This window comes from Siphateles boraxobius, unplaced genomic scaffold (assembly GCF_051911475.1).
Source record: "Siphateles boraxobius isolate OS27281-9 unplaced genomic scaffold, OSU_SipBor_1 9, whole genome shotgun sequence".
Classification (NCBI taxonomy): domain Eukaryota; kingdom Metazoa; phylum Chordata; class Actinopteri; order Cypriniformes; family Leuciscidae; genus Siphateles; species Siphateles boraxobius.
Genome location: NW_027509219.1, coordinates 16,944,053 through 16,967,951, shown reverse-complemented (window position 1 = coordinate 16,967,951; position 23,899 = coordinate 16,944,053). Strand labels below are relative to the sequence as shown.

The following is a 23,899-nucleotide window of genomic DNA, read 5'->3' as shown; positions in this document are numbered from 1 at the left end:
ACTGTGGGCAGAACCCCTCTGAACCGAGGTGGACGCGTTCTGAACTGAATAGCGTACCCGTTCTTCATAGTATTCAGGACCCACTGAGATACATGGGAGAATTTTCCATTCCGCCAGAAACTCTACTAAGGGAACCAGCCTTGTGAGGCTGGCCTCTGGTTGAATATCCCGAGTGACAGACGCAGTGCCCTGTAGCGGCGCACCTGCAGGGAACAGCTGGTCTGAGCACTCCGCAGCCCTCCTCGGAGGGGGCGAACGTCCCTCGACAGGGCATCGTGGTTTTGTGAGGTGTACTCAAGTCTTCAACGATGGGGAACAACCCCAGAGTCCTGGCGTTGATCGCGTCAGTTTTTTTTTGACGCGGCCTTCTTGGCGACAATGACTGTCCTCAGATCAGCCCTGCCCCGCGAAGACCGCGTCTGAGAGCGCCCCGCCTCGTCCCTCCAATTTTGGCATAGAGCGACGATTGATCTGGCCGTCTGCCTGGTGGCTCGAAGAGCGAAATCAGCTGTCTGTCTGAGCTCATTGATCGTCTCAACAGAAATTTCCCCCTGCTCGCTAGCTTCCTTAAGCAGATCAGCCTGATAAGCTTGCATAATAGCCATCGTATGCAAGCACGCGGCTTGCTGCCCCGCCGCCGAATAAGCCTTCCCCACCAGCGCTGATGTATTTTTTAAAGGTCTGGTGGGGAGAGCCGGTGCTTTCACTAGTGATTTATAAACATTTTAATGTCATGTTTCATAATATTTGCATTGTTTTATGTTTGTTCTGTGAATTTTTTTTGTCTAGTTTTGTTGTGAGGAGGCACTGCCTCCTTTGCTTCTTGCCTCCCTTGCTTCTGATAGTTGGTCAGTTAAATGGTCAGTTAAAGGGGTCTTATTATGACCCCCCCCCCCCCCATGTTCTATAGTGTGTAATGTTGTTGTTTACACACACCCCTAGTAGTGTGTTATCACCATGTCCAAGAGACACTGATCTCCCACCCCTGCACGTCATGCTTGCAAAGGTGGTTCCCCTTTAAGTAGCGAATAAAAAACTATAAAATGAGACTGTAAAACGTATTAATATTGCGCATTCCAGAAGGAAACAGGCTTAATCACATGAGGCAGTCACTATATTGATCATGTCTGCCTGACAATTCTGTTGTATTTTACTTTAGCCTTTAATTCAATAATTTGCTAATTGTGTTTTCTCCTATTTCCCCCTACAGTTACAGAGAAAGAGGTTCAGCAATGGTAGGTTTATCTATGTATCTTTCTGTGTCTGCCTATCTTTCTACGTGTTTATCTGTCTGTCTGTCTGTCTATCAATGGTCCATCCTTCGTTCATCCTTTGTTCATCATCCTACACATATATGTAGTTGTATAGTTCCTCTCCTCTCCTCTCCCCTCCTCCCTCTATTGTCTTTTTTAGCACACTCGGTACATCATGCTTTTATTTCTCCATCTGCTTTGGCCATCACAGCATCATTTTGTATTTCCTCTCATCATTTGGTAATTGTGCTTCCCATGGGAAAAATCTCAGTGTCTACCCTTTGAAACGCACATTTGACAGTAACTTTACAGTCCGTCCTTCCATTAATTTACCCAAATGTCAGCGTGCAGGAGTGTGTAGTTTGGCACACCTCACTTAACGTCAGTCTGTCACAGAGTCCAAGTGCTGGCACTTTTGCTGGCATGCCCAAGGTCAGTCCAGCCCATGGCACTGTGTGTCCCTGGGTGTTTGCCAGGCTAAATTGTTGACTCATTTCTGCTGCCGGTGCTGGTAGACTTAAAACCAGAGAGGAATGACGTAGATATGAGGCTGCAGTGGGACGTGAGCTTAGGTGCTTTTGGATTTTCCTGAGTGTAAGATCTCTCTCCGCCTATCAGAGTTCTGTACCGTTGCCTTTTCAGTACCCATCATTCCTTTAAGGATCCTTCCTGAGGATGAATGATGTCGTTAAAGTAACACAGAACTGAAGGTGCGTGGGGGGGGTGGGGGGTCTTTGGGCGTGAACCTGAGACCCTCGTCTCTCTGTAGGCAAGTACGTGGTGAGCTGGTGCCTGCTTACGTCACGCAGTACCACAACATCCAGTAGGAAAATTCAACTGCAGTAGCCACCGTTCAACATGACGAGGGCAGCACTCAGACGTTTTTACATCATATATTGTAGAATTAAAACACTTCATACCCAAATGTCAAAGAATTTACTCGATTCAATGAACAGCATTATAAAAGCCCCAGTCTTACAGATCATTAACTAAAAAAAGTTGTTTTAGGGTTTAGTTACCCTTTAAAATAAATAATTACAGTTTTCTGTATTAATCTATTTAAAAATGTAATTTATAAGCTTTTATTATTATCAATGTTGCATTATCATTATGCAGTTGTCCTGCTTAATATTTTTGTAGAAAACACGATACATTTTCGTGATACAAGTCTTTGGTGAATAGAAAGTTCAAAAGAAAAGCATTTGTTTGAAATATTATTCTATTATAACTATGTCTACTATATATCTACTATAACTTATATTATATCTATATGACTTTTCTTTCAGTTTTGATCAATTTAATGTATCCTTGCTGAATAAAAGTTTTAGTTTCTTGTGACTTCTCTGAATAGTGCACAGTCTGACCTTGGGGTGAATTTGCTGGGATATCCAATCCTGGAAAGTTGAAAATGGCATTTTAACACTTTCCAGATTGATGGACAGCAACAATGGCTTTTCTTAGATCCTTCGTATTTCCTTATTGGTATTGTGTTAACACACACCTGAATGCTCTTGACCAGCAAACTGCCAGAACTTCTGCTTTAAGGCGAGACACTACAGGTGAATAGGGTAAAATTTTTAAATAATAGATATCACCATGAAACCTCCTCAGTTGATTACTTGCATAAGTATATAAAAAAAATGTATTACAAGTTTTAAAATTTTTTATGTTTGATTATGCAAATTAGGCATTATCTCATTAAATATGCGCGATTTTGCATATATTTTCGGTAGATAGATCTGAACATATGATAAAGCCAGGTGCAAAATTCTTTTTTCATTTTGTTTACACACAAGATGAAAACAAAATTTCAGAGGGATTTCAGGATATATACTTTCATTACATAGGAAATCAAAATATACTGTTCATAGCCTTAAAAAATCGATTTTCGCCTTATTTTTTTTATTAAAATGTCACATAAATCAGGCCAGGAATGATTTATTAACAAATCCCTCTGAAAATATCTCCAGAATACTGCTAAGTGTATAACTGGAAAGTTTGGTGTACATAGGTGCTACACAGGCTGAGAAGTTTCTACTGGAGAATGACAAAAAACTCATTTTGAGAAAACGGCATTTAAAGATTTAAATAGGGGAATTTAATACATTTCTATTGGAAAACATTTTTCAAAAACAGAATAAATGCTCAGGCCCTTAGTAATAATAATATATAATATTTCAAGCTCATGAAAACTGATTATTTAATAACATGGCATGCATATAAGGCCTACAACGGCAGTAACTCAATTAATTAACATTGGTGTATCATGCACAAAGTTGCCGACAAAACCCACGCTGGACAGTTATGGACACAGAACAATACCAACAGTAGCTGTCACAGCTTTCTAAAGTCTAATGATCCATTCCAGCACCATATGTAGGTCCCTCTGACATCTCTTGCTGGTGCCTTTTCACTTTCTTGTCTGTGCTCACAAGTTTTCGTTTGCGTTTTGCACTTGCGGACTGAATGGCGTTTGCTTTGGACACCCTGAGCAGGTCTGCCTGCTTGATGGTGTTCACTGTAATAAGTGTGCTCTCCAGCCATAAGTTTGCCATCACATTAAGCATAGCTGAGGCACCCTCATTAAAAGTGGAGATGGCCATGCTTGCCGCTGCCTCGACCCTGTTCTTGCCTACAAAAACTGTTTTTGGGCAGCGGGCCCATATCACAGAATTGAGGCACTCATTTGCATTTTGTGTGCCACCATGCTGCATTCTTTGCAGCAAGCTATCACTTGACATGCGGTGATAAATGGGGAGAAGTTTCTGGCCCACCTCGTGGGATAGGTAGTTTGCAGTATGTCGTGTGTGGCTTTCGGGGGTCTCATTTTTGTCTTCTGCCCTCCGATACCAACACCAAGATGGATTGCACCTAGTATGTAATGGTGTTTCATTTGTTGACATGCAGTGGAGAAGGCCTGCCCATATCTCTGCTTTCATTGTTTCCAGTGACCCCTGGTTATTCAAAATTGCCCCCCTGTAATAATTTTGCAGTGTTTTGCATTTCTTTGCAGTCAGTTTCCCCAAACCCTTGCCTCCCAATTTGCGTTCGCCACTAAATTTTCTGAGCGCTGTGCCCATTCGCTTGTGAGCATGGTTTATACATTCCAGCTTTACAATCTCATGCCCAGGGTATGGGTTTAGTGACAGTACTTCCTTAAAAGCAGAGCTATCCCCATCTGAGAGCATCTCAGTGTACCGCAGCTGGTGGCGACTGACTGATCTAGCCCACATCCTCTTTGCTGCCTCTTGCTCCATTGCCTTACTAGACCCTGTGAAATTCTTTGCACAGTCAGTGTGCGTCTCCCTCCAGCTGTCAAATTCCTCCACAGTGATCTTCCCTTCATTCTTGGCACTTTGCTTTAGGACACAAGCATGACAGTAAGAGGATAAGACCTCAAAGTCAATGACAAGTCCTGTAAGAATGTCGATACAAACACCAATGCCATAATGGGAAGTGAAGCCTCTTTTTTGCCAGGTGCCATCAAAAGAGACACCAATGTTAATTACAGCATCAGCATCCTCCCTCAGCAACTCTGCCAACTCTGGATCAACGTCTGCATAGGCCTGTCTGATCTGCTCCCTAGTCTTGTGCAGTGACTCCAGTCCTCTCTCAATTTCCGCCACTAAGATTAAAATGCATGTTGTGTCAAGAACTGTTCCTTTTTTGTTGAGTTTATTGAAACAGTACATTTGAGTGGCAAATTTTTTTTTGAAAGGACCAGGGAGTAGACCATGCAGTCATAGCAGCCAATTGGACAAGCAAACAGTAAATGACTAAAGAATAAGGCCATCCTATGTTATACTATTATAACAGATTCATAATTGTGCGTGTATGTGATGCAGCCTACTGTTAATGTGTATGTGTATGTATGCGTGTGCGTGCGTGCGTGTGTGTGTGTGTGTGTGTGTGTGTGTGTGTGTGTGTGTGTTCCATCCAATAAAATATGTTCACTGTTACAACAACACTATGATAAATGTAACAGGTCATTAGACCTCCAAAATCAACATCCCTGTCCTATCCCTATTTCGAAAGCCTACCTGTGACTCTCTTGTCATGCCTCTGGTATGTTTTCAGGTGAAGGGAAGGGATCCCCAACACCTTGCTGACCTTCCTCAGTGCTGCATATCCCATCCCTAATTCATGGGCTAAAAGCACCATGCGGACGTTCACGTCAAAAGCGACATCACCTCTCGTTTCGCTTTGCAGCCGTGTGGATGTGTAGATGCTTCGCCTATACACGTTCTCCCCTTTGCAATTACTGCACTCTAGAAGCAAACTGCTACAAAATCCATGGTTCACTGGATCAATGTTAATAAATAGACTTGATGCAGCACAATTAGGGCACAAGAGATCATTTATTAATTCGTTCAGACGTGCGACATGCATAATCAGCCACTGCTGTGTCCCACAGTCAGCGGCACTGTCATTAAACCCACCCCGGTTTCCCAACGTCAGCTTACGGGCAGATGTGCTGCTTCCTGGTGTTTTTTCACCTAACCCATCTGATTGCTTTCCCTTTCCACATCTTGCAAAGCGCAATTGCCGTTTTTTTTCCTTGAGATTTGCGGTGTTAGCGGCATTTTCGAAAGTCTCGCGGCAAGCTAAACACGGAAGTGTCAGAGTACACCACGTGATGCGTCTGAGCGAATCACGTTAGCAGAAACCAGCAGTAGCCAATGAGATTTCGTCATTAGCTTTAAATCCCCCTTTGGACATTCATGATTGGTTACTGATAGAAAGGAAATGCCCATATATGGGTTACACAGCGTTGTGCATGAGACCCAGAGCTTTCCAACGATACCGGTCATGACAGACTTCAGTAAACAGACGGAGCGCTGCATGTCGCGTTAGAATGCTAACTTCTTGGTGAATTCGGGAGAAACTTACTGGCGCAAGTAAACAAAATGTAATAAAATAAACATCTTAATGTATATTTTCAATGTTTTCTTTATAGCAGTTTGAAAGAACACACATTGAAGAAGTAAACTAGCCCAAAATCTCAAAACTGACCACTGCATAAAAAATCGATGTTTTTGCCTGCCGTGTCTCGCCTTAATAGAGATGATCACATTTGCTGATGATCAATTAATCAGACAAAAGCATTTGATTAGCATTGTCTGACTTCTACTTACCCTCTTAATTCCAATGGAGTCAGTAAGAGTGTTCTTAATTTGTCACACATGGCTTCTCCATTATGGCCTAGTTTTTGTTAAATATAAAAATTACACTGTGTAATATGTCGTGTGTTGTTATTCATCTGATGTTGTATTTACCTAATTTTAAGACCTACTAAGGACCAGATGGTTTTTTTTGTATGTCCTGAAACGTAAAACAGTAGAATTCAAAGTGGGTGTACTGACTTTTTCACATGACTGTTTTGATTTTATATTGGTTATTCTGATCCACCCCTAGGAAGAAACCCCCGGATCGTCATATAAAATTGGAGTCTGAAATTAATTCTGAAATGAATTATATAAAATATTGACACACACACACACACACACACACAATAAAAACGTAGTATAGTGTTTGAATAATGGCACCATAATGTATGTAACTAATTGGACAGAAAAACTGTAAAAAAAAAAAAAAAAAAATCTGAAAATGTGTATCAGAAATTCTGTCAGTTCAAAAGTAATGAATACAAGTTATTTCACACAAAACAAAGCAGATTATACAATTCTGGTCTTGGATAAATTGCTATTAAGGTGCCCTCTTAAGTTTATTGCTAAAAACGACTCGGTTACTAACGTAACCTCGGTTCCCTGAGAGGAGGGAACGAGTATTGCGTAAGTAGCTTACGCTATGGGAAAACTCCTTTTCTCGAGAATATTGAAGTCTTTATGTAAAACGCATTGCAGCTGCACAGCTGACAGCAATGAACGAAGGAAGCTCGGTCATTGGCTGTGCTGCGGCAACTTGCTCGAACCAATGACGGGGCGACTCTGAATGCGCGACCAATGAGCGCGCTTCGCGCCCGCGCGCGTCAGAGCCCGCCAAGATGGGCGTGGCCAAGAGCTATTTATTGGGCGCCCCGTAATGAGAGTTCTTTAGGTTAAAACGACTGAAGCGAACTAACCAAGCACAAGCACGGCAGCTTACGCAATACTCGTTCCCTCCTCTCAGGGAACCGAGGTTACGTTAGTAACCGAGTAGTTCCCTTTCGAGAGGTCTCTCCTATTGCGTAAGTAGCTTACGCTATGGGAACACCATGCAAAACGCCGTGCGTGCTGAACTTCTCCTTATGATAGCCAGAGGCAGGTGCCTGAGCTGAAAAGCAAAGTTATCATCCAACTAGCCGGCAGAGGCGAGCTTTATATGTGGGAAAAATACAGAGCAGCTAGAAGGCGCTCAGTGTGACACAAGCACATACATAATCTAGATACGAACTCGTAGTTCAACTAGTATCATGCTGATAGTACATTGGAATGCAATGTCGGGACCTGTAGGTTGTAGAACCTGATAAATGTGGACGGTGAGGCCCAGCCTGCCACCGCACAAATATCCTCGATCGGTATCCCGCTCGACCATGCCCAGGAAGAAGCCACACTCCTGGTGGAGTGAACTTTGATTCCCCATGGGCATTGAAGTCCCTTACCTTCATAAGCCAGCGCTATAGCCTCAACTATCCAGTGAGAGATTCTCTGCTTTGAAACGGCGGAACCTTTCGTACGGCCGCCAAAGCATACAAACAGTTGTTCTGTCTGTCTGAATAGGGCAGAACGCTCCAAATACACTCTGAGAGCCCTAACGGGGCAGAGTAGATTAGCGTCGTTTTCGTCTGCTGGAGACGATGGCGCAGTTAGGGAGATAACCTGTGCTCTGAAGGGAGTGGTGAGCACTTTAGGAATATAACCATGTTTCGGTCTAAGGACGACCCTGCAGTCGTTAGGTCCGAATTCTAGGCAGGCAGCGCTTGTCGAAAGCGCGTGCAGGTCGCCCACTCTCTTGACCGAGGCGAGTGCCAGCAAGAGCGCAGTCTTGAGCGAGAGCTGTTTAAGGTGCACGGTTCGGAGTGGTTCGAACGGGGGCCCTTTAAGAGCGTCTAGGACAGTTGCTAGGTCCCAGATCGGCACTGAGGGGGGGCGTGAAGGGTTCATCCTCCTAGCGCCCCTTAGGAAACGAATAATTAGATCGTTTCTTCCCAATAGACGTTCCATAACAGGGTTGTGTGACGCTGTGATGGCCGCCACATATACTTTGAGCGTGGAGGGGGTGCGGCCCGCCTCCAGAAGCCCTTGTAGAAAAGCGAGTACGTTCGTAATCTCACATGTCTCAGGGTTCAGGCCCTTGGCATTACACCAGTCACTGAACACTTTCCATTTCTGGGCATATAAGCGTCTCGTGGAGGGCGCCCGCGCCTCAGCGATGGTTTTTAGCGCTCCGCTCCTGAGGTTCCTGAGAACGCGTTGAGGGGCCATGCGTGAAGGGCCCACAGATCGGGGCGGGGATGAAATATCATCCCGCTGGCCTGACTGAGGAGGTCTGGCCTCAGTGGAATCGGCCGTGGTGCAGATTGCATTTGCATCAGATCTGGAAACCATGTTTGGTTCTTCCAGAGTGGGGCTATCAGAAGCACTGCGTTTTTCTCCTCTCTGACCCGACTGATGACCTGTGGCAGCATCGCGATCGGGGGAAAGGCATATAAGGGGCGGCTCGGCCAGCTCTGGGCGAGCGCGTCTGTGCTCTTCGTGAAGAAAAGACAGCAGTGCGCGTTCTCCTTGGAGGCGAAGAGGTCGATCTCCGCTTTGCCAAAGGTTTTCCATAACCATTGAATCGTCAGCGGGTTGAGAGCCCATTCTCCTGGGAGAATCTTGTCTCTGGATAGCATGTCTGCCCCCTGGTTCAGGGCGCCTGGCACATGCGCTGCTCTCAGCGAGCGCAAGTTGTGCTGGGACCATAAAATGAGTCTCCTGGCCATTGAATGCATGGAGCTCGACCTGAGTCCACCCTGGCGATTTATGTACGATACTACCGTCATGTTGTCCGTTCGGACCAGGACGTGTTCGTTTTTTAGATGTGGAAGCAGGGCTCTGAGAGCCAAAGCGACCGCTTTCATCTCCAGACAGTTTATGTGTAGGCGCTTCTCCGGGTTTGACCAAAAGCCGGAGACAGGCCTGCCCTCGTAAAGGGCCCCCCCAACCTATTTTGGAGGCATCTGTCGTTATCATCTTTCTCCTTGTGTTCACACCCAGACTCACGCCTGACTGGTACCAGTCGGCGGCTTTCCAGTGCGTCAGGGCTTTTATACAGCCGTGGTTCGCTCTGATTAAAAAGTGGCCCGAACGCCACGCGTGAGTAGGGACGCGGCTCTTGAGCCAGCGTTGGAGAGGGCGCATATGCAACAATCCTAGCTGGAGTACGGCCGATGCTGAGGCCATGAGACCGAGCATCCTCTGAAACCGCTTGACGGGGGCGCGCGCGCCCACCCTGAATGATGTTGCAAGGCGCCGGATGGTGAGCGCGCGCTCTGATGAGAGACGCGCTGTCATTTGCATCGAGTCTAGAACTATTCCCAGGAAAGAAATCCTCTGGCTGGGAGATAGTATGCTTTTTGCAAAATTGATTCTTAGACCCAGGCATTCTAAATGGCTGATAATCCAAGATCTGTGTGTTATTAACTGACTCTCTGATTGTGCTAGGACCAGCCAATCGTCGAGATAATTCAGTATTCGCACTCCCCTTCGTCTCAAGGGGGAAAGTGCTGCGTCCATACATTTCGTGAATGTACGGGGAGCCAAGGACAGGCCGAACGGAAGTACTGTGTACTGGTAAGACTGTCCCTCGAAAGCGAATCTCAGAAACGGCCTGTGATGAGGCGCTATTGGAATGTGAAAGTAAGCATCTTTCAGATCCACTGAGAGAAACCAATCTCCTGGGCGTACTTGCGCGAGGATATGCTTGGTTGTTAACATTCTGAACGAGCGAATCATTAGTGCTTTGTTCAGGTGTCTGAGATCTAGGATGGGGCGGAGACCACCATCCTTTTTCGGGACGAGAAAATAGCGGCTGTAAAAACCTGCCTCGCTCATAGAGGGGGGAACAGTTTCCACAGCGCCCTTTTCTATTAGTTTGCGCACCTCGGTGCGTAGAACCTGTGAACACTCCTTTCTCACTTTCGTCAGCTGCTGAGTGCCCGCTGCGGCTGTGGCGGTCTCTGTCTGCTCTGCGATGAGCTGGAGCGCTTGGGCAGGAAATGGCGCATAGCTTGTGAAGCGCTCTGGGCCTCAGTGAAGCGTTCGGCGAACCTTTAACCGCCGGTCCAAACAGCCCGCTGGTGGAGATAGGCGCGTCGAGAAACGGCGCCTTATCCGCGTCCTTCATCTCCGTCAGAGTCAGCCACAGATGGCGCTCGAGAACAGTCAAATTAGCCATGGCACGGCCAATAGACTGGGCGGTGGCCTTCGTGGCTCGCAGAGCTATATCAGTTGCGCTGCGTAGGTCCTTAAAGGCTTCGGGTTCGGGGCCAGACTCGTCCATAGAGCGGAGAAGCTTAGCTTGGAACACTTGAAGTACCGCCATTAAGTGAAGCGCTGATGCAGCTTGGCCGGCGGCGGCGTAGGCGCGACCGGCGAGAGCAGAAGTAGTGCGGCAGGGCTTTGAGGGGTGGGAAGCTTTGGCTTTCCATCCGGTGGTGGAGGGCGGGCAGAGATGATTGGACACGGCCTCCTCGAGGGGCGGCGTTCCCTCGTAGCCTCTTTCCTTCGCGCCGTCCACAGAGGAGAGCGACGAAGAAAAAGAAGGCTTCAGACGCGCAGAGTGGGGGGCTTTCCATGACTTGGTGAGTTCGTCATTAACCTCCGGGAAGAAGGGAGAAGGCCTTTGCCGAGGGGCCTGCTGGCGCCCCTGCAGAAACCACTCATCCAGTCGGCTTCGGGTTGGTTCTTCGGGAGAAGACCAATCGAGCCCGAGGTCCTCTACGGCCTTCGAGAGGACGCGGATAATCTCCATATCCATGGTGGAGCCCCCGCTCGTGCTAGCTAGCGTCGACGGGGCGGGGTCGAGAGTGGAGCCCGGCCAGTCGTCCGATGCAACGTCGATGGACAAGCTGTCATCCATTCCCCCATCGTCCTCGGACGCGCCGAAAGTCACAAGGCACACCGCTCTGCTAGAGGGGTGTGGGTCCGGCTGGGTGAACTGAACCGGCGGTGGGGAAGGTAAGAGCGGCGGTGAAGCACGCGGAGACTGGCTCGGCGTGACGTCACTGAGCTCCGGTTCAGGAAGCCTCTGTGAGCGGCGCTTTTTCTTAGTGCGCGGCTCAAACAGAGGGGTGGTGGCGATGGGCTCGCTCACGGCGAAAGCAGCGAGGCGAGCCCGCAGTGCGAAGAGACCCAGGTCATCACATTCCGGCCATCCGCCCTTGGTCAAAGCAGCTTCTGCGTGGTCCCGGCCCAGGCAGCGAGCGCAGATGATGTGACGATCCCCGTCCGGGAGAAGGTCTCTGCACGACGCGCAGGAAGGCATTTGAAACAACGCCTCAGAAAATTGCTCTTTTACAAGTGTCGCGGGGCGAACAGATGTAAAGATACTTGCGTGTGTGGCACGCCGGATGGCTCAGTAGGATGGCGTTCGAAGGCGGCTGAAGGTGCCGACGTCCTCGTAGCAATCCCGCTGGTATGCTTTTTGACGGCGGCGAAGGCTTCAATAATCCGGAGGATCCAGCGAAGTAGGTGTTCGCTGAAGGAGATTAAATCTAAAGAACTCTCATGACGGGGCGCCCAATAAATAGCTCTTGGCCACGCCCATCTTGGCGGGCTGTGACGCGCGCGGGCGCGAAGCGCGCTCATTGGTCGCGCATTCAGAGTCGCCCCGTCATTGGTTCGAGCAAGTTGCCGCAGCACAGCCAATGACCGAGCTTCCTTCGTTCATTGCTGTCAGCTGTGCAGCTGCAATGCGTTTTACATAAAGACTTCAATATTCTCGAGAAAAGGAGTTTTCCCATAGCGTAAGCTACTTACGCAATAGGAGAGACCTCTCGAAAGGGAACAGTGTGTTTACCTCTAGGAGTTGGATAAAGCATGTGGAACTGGCGGTTTTGAACCAGTTAGCAATATTCATGTGATGGTCAGGCATGTTTGAGGCAAATTTTTTTTTTTAATCTTCGTCTTTCAATCTCAGAGCTGAAATGTAATGAAACTGTCATGACCATATTCCTCCCTGATCTCAAACTGAATTAGAGAACTATGACATTAGCCTGGCAGATTGGATTCTCTTCGGTATAGGCTACAGCATTTATTGTCCTCTTATTGTCCTAGACATTCTGTCGCTGGTAATTCATACAGAAATAAAATTCCCAGTAATAACCAGGAGTTCCACTCGCTATATATAAATGGCCGTTTTTTATATGCGCTTAATGTGTATTGATTATCCAACTATTGCCTTGCGGCTAATAGTCCAGTGGCTGAATTAATGTTTGTGCATAAGTTAACCAACAGCCTTGGGAGAAACAACTGAAAACAACTGAAAACATCTGAGCGATTAATTTAGTCATTTGTCTTCCCCTGCAAGAGAGCTAATGGACTCAAAATGAAAGTCTGTATTTGAATATACTGCAATCTACCGAAGTGCTGTTTAATGGTTGGCGGAGCTGAAGTGCCGTAAGTTGGCGAAGCTTTTATCAACAGGCTTGCTAAACAATAAAACTCACACAAAAGGTCACATGATAGCTTTATGTGGGGAATAGACTGAAATTTAAGTCATTATTCACATATAATTTCCCCCTCCAGTAAGAGGACTGGATCTGCAACCAAATCAATGAGTTTGAGATTTGAATCTATTCAGTTCAGTTTGTGAAATAAATCATTAAGATTGGTTTTGTGATCTTTAGCAGCAGATCAGTTCAAAAGAGTTGACTCGCATTTTGCTCACAAATTAAACATTGCTACTGCTTCCATCAACTCCTGAGATGGGTGTCAACATTTTCAGTTAGCAATGGCTTAATTTTTAGTCTTATTGTATGACTTAAGAAAACGTTTGTGTCCATTGTAAAGCTTAAAGCTTCAGTTTCCATTTAAATGACATGGAAAAGAGCTACCAATACAATTATTCTAGAAAGTTGTTGTCTTTTAAATTCTATTGTGGACTACTATTTTGAAAAGGAAGTCTGAACTGTACTAATGACGACGTAATGTGTGTGAGAACGGAAGGGAAGAGTAAACAAGATGGATGAAGTTCACTACCCCTGTTTTATGTGTTTCTCTGCTTAATAACTCCTGACTGATACCACAAAAGTCATATGCCAGCAGCCATATTACCCTGTAGCCCAAGACTGGAAGCTAAGCAGGGCTGAGCCTGGTTAGAACCTGGATGGGAGACCTCCTGAGAAAACCAGGTTGCTGTTGGAAGAGGTGTTAGTGAGGCCAGCAGGGGGCGCTCACCCTGTAGTCTTTGTGGGTCCTAACATCCCAGTATAGTGACAGGGACACTATACTGTCAAAAGAGCACCGTTGTTTGGATGAGACGTTAAACCGAGGTCCTGACTCTCTGTGGTCATTAAAAATCCTAGGCTGTCCTTCAAAAAAGAGTAGGAGTGTAACCTCGACATCCTGGCCAAATTTGCCCCTTGGCCTCTATCCATCATTGCCTCCTAGTCATCCCCATATACTGATTGGCTTCATCACTGTCTCCTCTCCACCGGTAAGCTGGTGTGTGGGGGGCGTTCTGGCACAATATGGCTGCCTTCGCATCATCCAGGTGATGCTGCACATTGGTGGTGGACGTGGTTGAGGAGATTCCCCCTTCCATGTTAAGTACTTTGAGTACCCAGAAAAGCGCTTATTAAATGTAACAAATGATTATTTTATTATTAATTATATGAGTTTGAAAGCAATATTGTTCCAGGGTGAACACGGATGTTGATGCAGGGTGCAGGATGTCATGTCACAGTTTTTCTCAAATGCTTTGGCTCATTTTGTCTTAACACTAAACTTTAAGTACAGTTGTCACAGCTGATTAATGGGACATCACAACTCTATTGCACCTCTGCAAAATTTAGTAACTCACACCAAAAAATTAAACTTCATAACCTAATTATTGTGTTAGTAAATTGGCCAATGCCACTAAAAAGAAATGTTGTTTGTCATTGTGTGAGCCGTACCAAAATGTTTAGATGTTTTTTCACCATGGCAGTCAACCCTGGAATGAGTGTTATATAAAAATGTCGTTTTTTGGACTATTGACTGCTAATTATACTGCACAAAATGCCAGTTTATAGATCTGAACTTTTTTTATTTTTTTTTTTTTTTATTTGAGAATTTAGCAAAAATGATTGAGGAAAAACTGTAAGCGGAGAAGAACTCAAACAAGTTACAAAAATGATACGCTGTCATCATATAAAGCCCTGATTAAATCAATGCGTACTGTAACTTCCAGTGAACACAGGTGCATTCAGATTCCTTTAGCGTTTCTCTTTCCATTACGAGCCAGAGAGGTTCAGAAGTGATGACGATTGAGTGAGCCACCATCAGTGCAGCTGTGTGAGGCATGGCAAGAGATTTTAGAAATGGCCAACTCTGTTGAAGATGGAAATTGACCTTTTTAGGTGTGTGTGTGTGTGTGTGTGTGTGTGTGTGTGTGTGTGTGTGTGTGTGTGTGTGTGTGTGTGTGTGTGTGTGTGTGTGTGTGTGTGTGTGTGTGTGTGTGTGTGTGTGTGTGTGTGTGTGTGTGTGTCTCTGTGTGTGTGAGTGTGTGTGTGTGTGTGTGAGTGAGAGAGAGAAAGAGAGAGACTGTTGGAGATGTTCTATAGTGTCATGTCTTCATTTGTGCATGTGTTTGTTCTTGACTGTGCCAGATGTTTTAATTTTTTTTGACAAGATTTGTATATATATAGTATATTTGTTACTATTTTTATTACAACCACAACAACTCCTTGAATATAGTCAATATCTTTGTGTGTATTCCCATTTCAAGAGTGAACATTTGAAGCAAGCTCTTAGACCACTCATAAGAACACCTGATTAAATGATCCAAGGAGAGGAGTAGGGTAGTTGATTCAAAAAAATATGTTATTATTTACTCACTCTCATGTTTACTCTGTGGAACACAAAGAAATATATAAATTTTGATTTTGAAGAATTTTTCAGCTATTTTTTCCATACATCAGAAGTCAATTATGGGACACAAAACATTAAAAATTTAGGCCTAAGCCTTTATTCATTATCATATAACCAGACTACATCAAATATGATTATGCAAACCACAACGCCAACTGACATCAAACCTTATTTGATATTGCTAGTTAGACCTGCACCAAACCATAAAAAAACCTAAGCTCGGAACACATTGGTCTTATCAGCAGGGAAATGGCATATACTTATTGATTTTACATCAGTGATCCAGACCGTCTGGACTGATATTGTAGGCTGACATTCATAGTAGTCGAAAGTGGGACTTTTACAGACAGTTCAATAATGTGTAATTAGGGAAGGAGATGGCTTTTCTTAGAAATTAGAAAGTGCCTTTTAGACACTGATATGTAAGATTCCTACAGTTCATTATCCTGTCTAAATGGAAGCCAATGTTTGGGGGCAAATTTGTTTTCATTTGAAATGTGATTTTTTTTTTTAACTAGATGCTGCATTTATGCACATCATATTCAAAGTGTACTGTAAGTGCTTTGCATTCCTCGCTTTTCAAAAAATACCAGGCGTTGCTTTGACAACAGCGGCTCCCTCAAATTAAGCGCCAATCAAGTTGGATTAACGAGAACGAAATGCTGTTACCCTTCTCGTTTGCTCTGTGCTCACTCTGTGCATTCTTAATACACTGTCTCTCTCTGTGTGTGTGTGTGTGTGTGTGTGTGTGTGTGTGTGTGTGTGTGTGTGTGTGTGTGTGTGTGTGTGTGTGTGTGTGTGTGTGTGTTGAGAGGTGGCAGGTTGTTCAGGGCTCACTGACAGAGCGCAATAGTCCCCTCCCAAACCACCTACAGACCCCTTTGCCAATGAATGGATAAAGCATGAATCATACTTACAGAGAACATTTTCTCATTTCTGTTTTCTTGAAGCTTTAAAAATAGCCCAAATCGATTTGTGAATCATCCGACTATGCTTGACTGAGTGTTTTTTCCTGACCAGTGTGGTTTAATGGGGCAATTGCTGAGACATTACACAGTTGGCATTGCTCTGCATGTGGCGAGAGGATGGCGTCATAAAGCCACAGGAGGCTATACAGACCAATGACCCTCTGCGAGATACTTGTGCGAGCATGTGGCAGAAAATATTTTTGACTGGTTGTGTGGTTCTATACAAAATCTTTCTCTGGTACACATAAATGCTGTACTTAAATGAGAAGTCTGGACTTCTCCAGATTAGTCCTTAAACACCATCTAAAACCAATGATTATGATCTTTTTTAATAATCCAAATTTTTTTGGATATATGTCAGTACAGAACAAATGATCTTCTGCTACATCCGTTACATTGCGACTTTAAGAGATTGAAGAGTCTGCTGCAGTGGCAGTAAGTTTTATTAGACCGAAATACTACCTAATGTACCTATATGCACAGAGGTGGTGTTAAAAACTCCTATTAAAAAAACAAACCGATTAAATCAGCCTAAAGCCGCAGTCACAGTAGACTTTTATCATACAGATTTCTATGTAATGTGTATATTTCTATGTTAACATGACTGCAAATCCTACATCTTCACGTGATACGAATTTGCAAGTCAGCGTTCATCAAACTTTGGAGCACAGTGAAATTTGCTCGAGCTTGTGTTTCCTGTCTCCTGCCTTCGGCATGCATGAAAGTCAATGGAATGAGTGTTGTGTGAATGTCCCTTGAGATTTGGTTTTCCTGCTTGTCTTAGCAGTCTGTTGGCATGTTTTAGAGGCACTTTACAGTAGGCCTGGCACAGAGACCAGCTGTAGTCCTATTTGACTATTTCATCGTTTGTTTAAGGCTTTTTATTAGTTGTGTGGTACTGTGATTTTAGTACTGAGAGTCTGGAGCCAAAATTGGTATTAGTCCAAACCAAAACAGCTATGCAAACAGACCCATATGGTCTTCCGCTTGTCCTGCTCTCATGTTAGTAGAGACTTCTTTCCTACAAGAAGGAAGTTCCTGACACTTATCATTAGGAAAGGGAGAGAAAAACTGACAAACTGAGTAGAGAGAGAGTGATAAAGAGCGTTTGGTAACTTATAACTTTTACCACACTGAATCTCAATTAGAATTTTCCCTGCATCTCTTTACGTTCACGTCACATAACAGCATGAATTCACATTCTATGTAAGGGTTAATGCCCTCCGAGGTGTCCATTGTCAGGTTTTAATTGACGACGGCGAGGTGTGAACCGGCCGACGCGCAGCGGAGGTCGTTTGCCTCCGCCGAAGTCCATTAAAACCTGACAATGGACACCTCGGAGGGCATTAACCCGCTTATACCATGGTCACTTGTCAAATAAAACATGTTTAAGACATTAGTTTATATTTTAATTAGGCTAAATCTAGTTTTTACAAATAATAAATAATAACTTGCCTGACGGTTTATTTAGCAACCGGAGATATTTATAGTCCGCTCAGCTTGTAGAACCCTTCAGGTTCAAAAATGCATTTGTTTTTCATGAAACACAAAGGTAGGCATAGTTATTTTTTATTACACATAAAACTATTAATCAAACAACAAAAACAGAGCAGCAGCTGTGTAATTTTCAAAGCTGGAGTCCATTTATTTTTGAACAATAAAGTCTCTGAGTGTATTTACTGCCCATTTCGAATTTTTTTTCGTGTTGATCTCATCTTTTTCGTCTTCTATTTGATTCAATTCTCCCGGTGTTGTCTCTTTGTGTCGTTTCTCCGTTTTATTTAAATTTTTTCTTTCTTCAGCAGCATCCCAGTCGTCAAAGTTGTCATATTCTCCATAAATGTTAAAAGAAATAACGAAGTCGCTCATTGTTGTATTAGTAGGCTATGTAATATCTAACTAACGTTAGATGTTTGTTTTGATAGAGCAAATTGTTAACGGATACTTTGACTGCATGTTGCTATGGTTACTCACAGCTGTTGTAGGCAGCGCATTTATTTATTAATTTCGAATGGTAAACAGGCAGTTTCACCAGAACTACTTTACTAGGTGTCCTCTATCACTTTTTAACGGACACCCTGCAGCCAATCAGAATCGAGTATTCACCCAGACCATGGTATAAAATAAGCTAAGCTGCACTAACGTTCTACTTGGGTGAATTACAGCTTGTTTGGAAGGTGTGCATTTATGAGAGCTAAATAATTCAAAGTGCAAGTCTGTTGTACCCTGAAATGCAGTTTACCAGTCCTACACAGATTATCTTAAAAAATCTTGAAAAGGGAAATGAAAATTTATTTTCTTTTCCAATTTTTTTCACGGAAAAATAATCATATTCTTAGTTAGTTTGTCTTGTTTTCCATTTAAAATATGTAAACATCCTTAAACTAAGATACATTACTCAAACAAAACTTTTTTTAATGTTTTTGAAATAAGTCTCTTATGCCCATGGCAGCATTTATTTGAACAAAATACAGTAAGAACAGCAATAATGTGAAATATTATTACAATTATTTAAAATAATAATAATTAAAAAAGATAGATAGATAGATAGATAGATAGATAGATAGATAGATTTTTTTTATTCCTGTGATGGCAGAGCTGTATTTTCAGCATCATTACTCCAGTCTTCAGTTTCATATGATCCTTCAGAAATAATTCCAGTTTGCTGATTTGTTGCTCAAAAAATATTATTTTTTTTAAATCCGTTTTGAAGTGCTGCTGAATATTTTTGTGGAAACTGTAATGCATTTTTGTTTCAGGATGCTTTGATTAATAGAATGTTCAAAAGAACAAAGAGCATTTGAAATAGAAGTATTTTTGTAACATTTTAAATGTTTTGTCAGTTTTGATCAGATTAATGCATCGTTGCTGAATTAAAATATTAGTTCCTTTCAATAAAAATAAAATAATAACACAATTTTGTATGTGTGTATATATATATATATATATATATATATATATATATATATATATATATATATATATACACAGTATATAGGAAAATGCTCCTTGAAAACAAGGTTCGCCCCAGTAGACAGGAGACATCAGTGTTATACCTGTAATTTTGTGAAAGTTTCATTCTCAAGTCACTGCGGAATTCAAGAAGCTGACAGATCTAGCCATAAATTATTTCTAACTGTCAGAAAGAGAACAGACTTTAGAGATCTCCTGAAGCAGGAGGCAGATTACATGGGCATGATCAGTGAGGTGCTGTTCTCACATACTGTTTATCAGTCTTCTCTTTCTTGCCCACTTTTCATGAGTGCCTCGATATCATAACATATAAGAGATATCAAAGACAGCGTATGAAAATATAATATTTTGTTTTTCCTCATCCAGGTACAAGGGCTTCATAAAAGACTGCCCGAGTGGTCAGCTTGATGCTGCAGGTTTCCAGAAGATCTACAAACAGTTCTTCCCCTTTGGCGATCCCACCAAGTTCGCCTCATTTGTCTTCAATGTTTTTGACGAGAACAAGGTGAAGTGCACATCTCTGTTCTTGCACAACAGATTTTTCTTTAGGGTTTGGAGACATTCTCTCTTTCTCTGTCTTTTTCTTATGTCCTGTTCAAACAGACAGTGATTTTATCTCTAAAGGTCATGGGTTCATTTTTTCTGTTTGTTTTTTTGGTGAATAGTATCTTTCTGCTGATAGATGCCCTAATGAACTACATAACTCAGCAAAGTTATTAAACTAATCTGAACACAAATTAGATTATTGCCAACATCAACAATTTTTTAAAAAAAATAATGATAAATATGTAAATAAAAGAGAAAAGTAATTTAAACAGTATAATTTCTTGCTGATAAAAATTAACATTCTGGATGGAAAAGCATTTGTTTGCACTTCACAGCAATAATGCACCGTATTATGAACATAATGAACAATTATTAATGACGTCAGATAACTATGTTGCTGCATAAATGCCTTTTTTTACAGACTTCCATACACGCATACTTTCACAGTTCCAGTAGTGATCAAAAGACTGACATGAGTCGACCATGTGAAAAAGACAAAGAAAAATCTAAAAGTGGTTTATGACTGGATGGTGCTTGTGAGAGTGAACCATCTCTCTGCTCTGATGTTAGTGTCATTTTTAGGTGTGTTTCTGAGTATGAGCTAGGAAAAAAGATATGTGTTAAGTGTAAGATAGGTGTACGTTTATGTGAAAAATGAAACCGGTGCTCTGTTTTAAAACAGGCAACTTAACGCTGCTTTCTAGATACCCGATTTTAAACTAATTCTGCTAATTAAATAAGAGAAATATTTATTATAAACATACTCATAATTAATTTATTAATATATAAATATTGTTTAAAATATTGAATACAAAAAAAATCCTAATTAATGAATTGAATTATTATTAATATTACATAATAATATAACAATATAAAATTAGTATTCAAATGTTTTGCTTAATTTTATTTGTATAATAAGTTTCACATCATTCCTGTTGCCTCACTATTGCAATCAGTGGCAAAGTGAGTCTCTAATGCAGAGCAATATCTGCAGTCAATGTCTATGTAGAGTGTTCTACATCAGTCACTTATTAGGTTCCTTGACTGTTAGGATGCTGTCTAAGAAGGCAGCAGACAGCGAAAGACAACAGGCTTTGCAACAGAGCAGGTATGAATATGGATGGGAGGTGAAAGTTTAATTATTCCCACTCTCTTGGGAATTGTGCTTGGTTCCCACTATAAATTATTTATTAAATAGCCTCGTTTTGCTATCTGTGCAATCTGTAATGTGATTAGAAGCCAGTTAGCCCAGTCAGATAAGAGTCATCTGGCAGCAAAACAACTTTTAGAGATCACACACACAGTCACACAGTCAAACAAGTCCTTAAAGTTTATTTATAGGTTTTGAATGGTACCGCTGTTGTTAGTGAGACACATTAGCCCTGGCCTTTTCTCTTTTCTAGTAATCTGCACTATTCTGCAATGCATTTCACCTCAGGTTCACTTTTTCAACCACCGGCTCATTGTCAGTGTTATGGAGATGGCATCAGTCTGAGCTTGTTAAGAGTTCCAGTAATGTCTTACAGAACAGACTCAGTAGTCTGACTGTAGAACAGAGGTCAAAGAGGCAAAACCCAGACATCACAATTTTCGCTTTCTGCAAATTAGTGCTCCAACAGTTCGACTACAGCTTGAGTTTTGTATATTTGAGTGTGTGTTTCTACAAGTTACCAATCTTATTCTATGATATTACATGTACGTTCACTTTTTTAACATTTTATTATGTTACAGCTGTACGATGTAAAAATGTAGAAATAGAAAATAATTCATGTCTATTTGTTTAACTTATCAGATTGACATGATAAATACTTTTTCAGCTCTCTTGTCTTAATTATTTAACTGCTTACACTATTATTCAAAAGTTTGGGTAAGAATGTTTTTTAAGTAATTATTATTACTTTTATTCTGCAAGGATGGATTACATGTATTAAAAGTGACTGTAAATATGTTGATAATGTAGATTTTTCTTTCAAATTTTTATAGCTTTCTATTCATCAAAGAATCCTGAAAAAATGTATCATTGTTTCCACAAAAATATTAAACCGCACAATTGTTTTTAACATTGATAAGAATAAGGATCTGATCTACATAATCTGAGGAAAGATAACTCCTCCCAGTCCACTTCATATCAATGAAAGATAAAACACAGGGAAAAATATAAGACAATTTCACACTTTTGAGAGCCCTCCAAAATAAATCCTATCCTGGTTAAATATCTACTAGGCTATAAGATAAATTATTATAAGTATTTGTGATGTATGCAAATTGTGTAGTTTCAGCATTTACCAGCAGGGGCTGTTGGGGCCATAATGAGGAGCCAAACCTCAACACCTTGTATATTGCTGGAAACAATAAACTTGACTTGATCCCAACTCTGTACAGTTTCAAGGAAACACTAAACCATTATGACCATATAACATTTCAGGCAGATCATATAAAATGCAAGTCTGTACGTGTATAAGTAATACTGTTTTAAGTTGTGGTATACAACTCAGAGCACAATGAAAGCCATCATTTAAAGTGAGATAAAAGATGGAATAAATGGCCTTCCTCCAAAATGTAGTGCTCGGAATAGTGGAAGCATTGTAGGACATTAACTATTGTTATTGTTCTCCCTAAAAGACTGTGTGAGACAATGGAAGCAAATACAGTTCACAAATGGAAGGTGGGCAAGAAAGTTGAGTCACCTAGAGTTTGCCTGAGGCGTACAGGAAATGCAGCAATTTGGTTTAATGAGATTCTGTGGTCTGGTGAGACAAAAACTGAACCTTTGGCCCTCAAGGCTGTATTTGACTGAAACTTAACACTGCATGTTAGACTCAGCTCTATAGCAGGGACTGGAAAACTCATAAGGTAGAAGTGAAAAATAAATTGAGGTAATACTGAGGAATTCAGTAAGCTTCATATTCCATCAGCGAGGATATGAGGATCAAACAAGGATAGCAATTTCAAAATTAATTTATAGTCTATTATTATTATATTTTTACAATTATTTTTAAAATCTTAATCTTCTCTTGTTTATTATCTATTATTGTTTATCTTGGAAAACAAAGTTTTCTTTTTAATGTTTAATTCCCAGACAAAAATGTGAAATAAGATGGAGGACGGTTGATACATGTTATCAAGTTGAAATCTTGTTTATAACTGGTAGTTAGTAGTTAAGGCCCCAATATACGTCAAGAAAAATCGAAGAACGAACCGATGCGACTTCATTTCGAACAAAATCAGGCCAAATCGAACTTCGTTTGGAGAAACTGTTAAGTGTTAAGTGAAACGTCCGCGAGTGAAAAAATGAACACACTGAGAACTGCTTTATAGTAGAAAACGAAGTTGTGCTTCTTATGAAATGAGACACTGTCACAGTCTGAAATAATATATTGCAAAAATAGATAAACAACTGCAAATCAGGCAGGGTCGCCTGGGAGTGAAAGCTTACCAGTAGAACAAGGCTTTTATTTGACAATTTTATTCATAGGAACTAAATGCTGTCTGTCATTGTTAGTGCCTCTTCAGAGATTCCTTAAGCCCACTGGATCTGAAGTGAAGATGACAAAACACACAGTGCCTAGGCGTGAATAATAATTCACACAATAAAGTAAGGTTTGAACAAGCAAGTTGAGCGTTTTCATTCCTTGAGGTTTTAATAATTATTTTGGAAGATTTTAAACCTGTATACTAAATTACATGAAACTGCATTAATTTACCTCTCTTGCACTAGACTAGAGAGGTTTCAATAGACGAATCAGAAAATGTGTCATAACGTGTCTGCTGGATATTTGGCAGCAGACTCCATCTTTTAATGGCTAGTGGTGCCAGCCTGTAGCCCCAAGGAAGAGCAGGGGGTGAGATAGGAATAGCAGTCCACTGGCCCATTTTAATCTGCCAATCAACAAAGGCTTCTGGGTAACACTTTTTACAATAAGGTTCTACACTTTAAAATTAGCTGTGCATTAGATATCATGAATAAACCATGAACAAGCATTTGTTCTTTAATTGTTCATTGTTAGTTAATAATGTATAATCTAATGTTAGTGCACACAACGTGTATGGTAAAAGTTTACAGTAAGGTCATATTAGTTAATGCATTAACTAATGAGCAATACAT

The 23,899-nt window shown here is 41.9% G+C and overlaps 1 protein-coding gene across 3 annotated transcripts in view; it reads left to right on the top strand.

The window, feature by feature from the left end:
• Positions 1-23,899, top strand: part of ncs1b (neuronal calcium sensor 1b) — a 57,679-nt gene that overhangs the window by 23,886 nt on the left and 9,894 nt on the right. For all 3 annotated transcript variants that reach the window (XM_077224483.1, XM_077224481.1, XM_077224482.1), the window contains exons 4-5: positions 1,211-1,235; positions 19,615-19,753. In XM_077224483.1, coding sequence (XP_077080598.1) covers positions 1,211-1,235; positions 19,615-19,753 — 164 coding nt within the window. The remainder of the gene's footprint in view (positions 1-1,210; positions 1,236-19,614; positions 19,754-23,899) is intronic.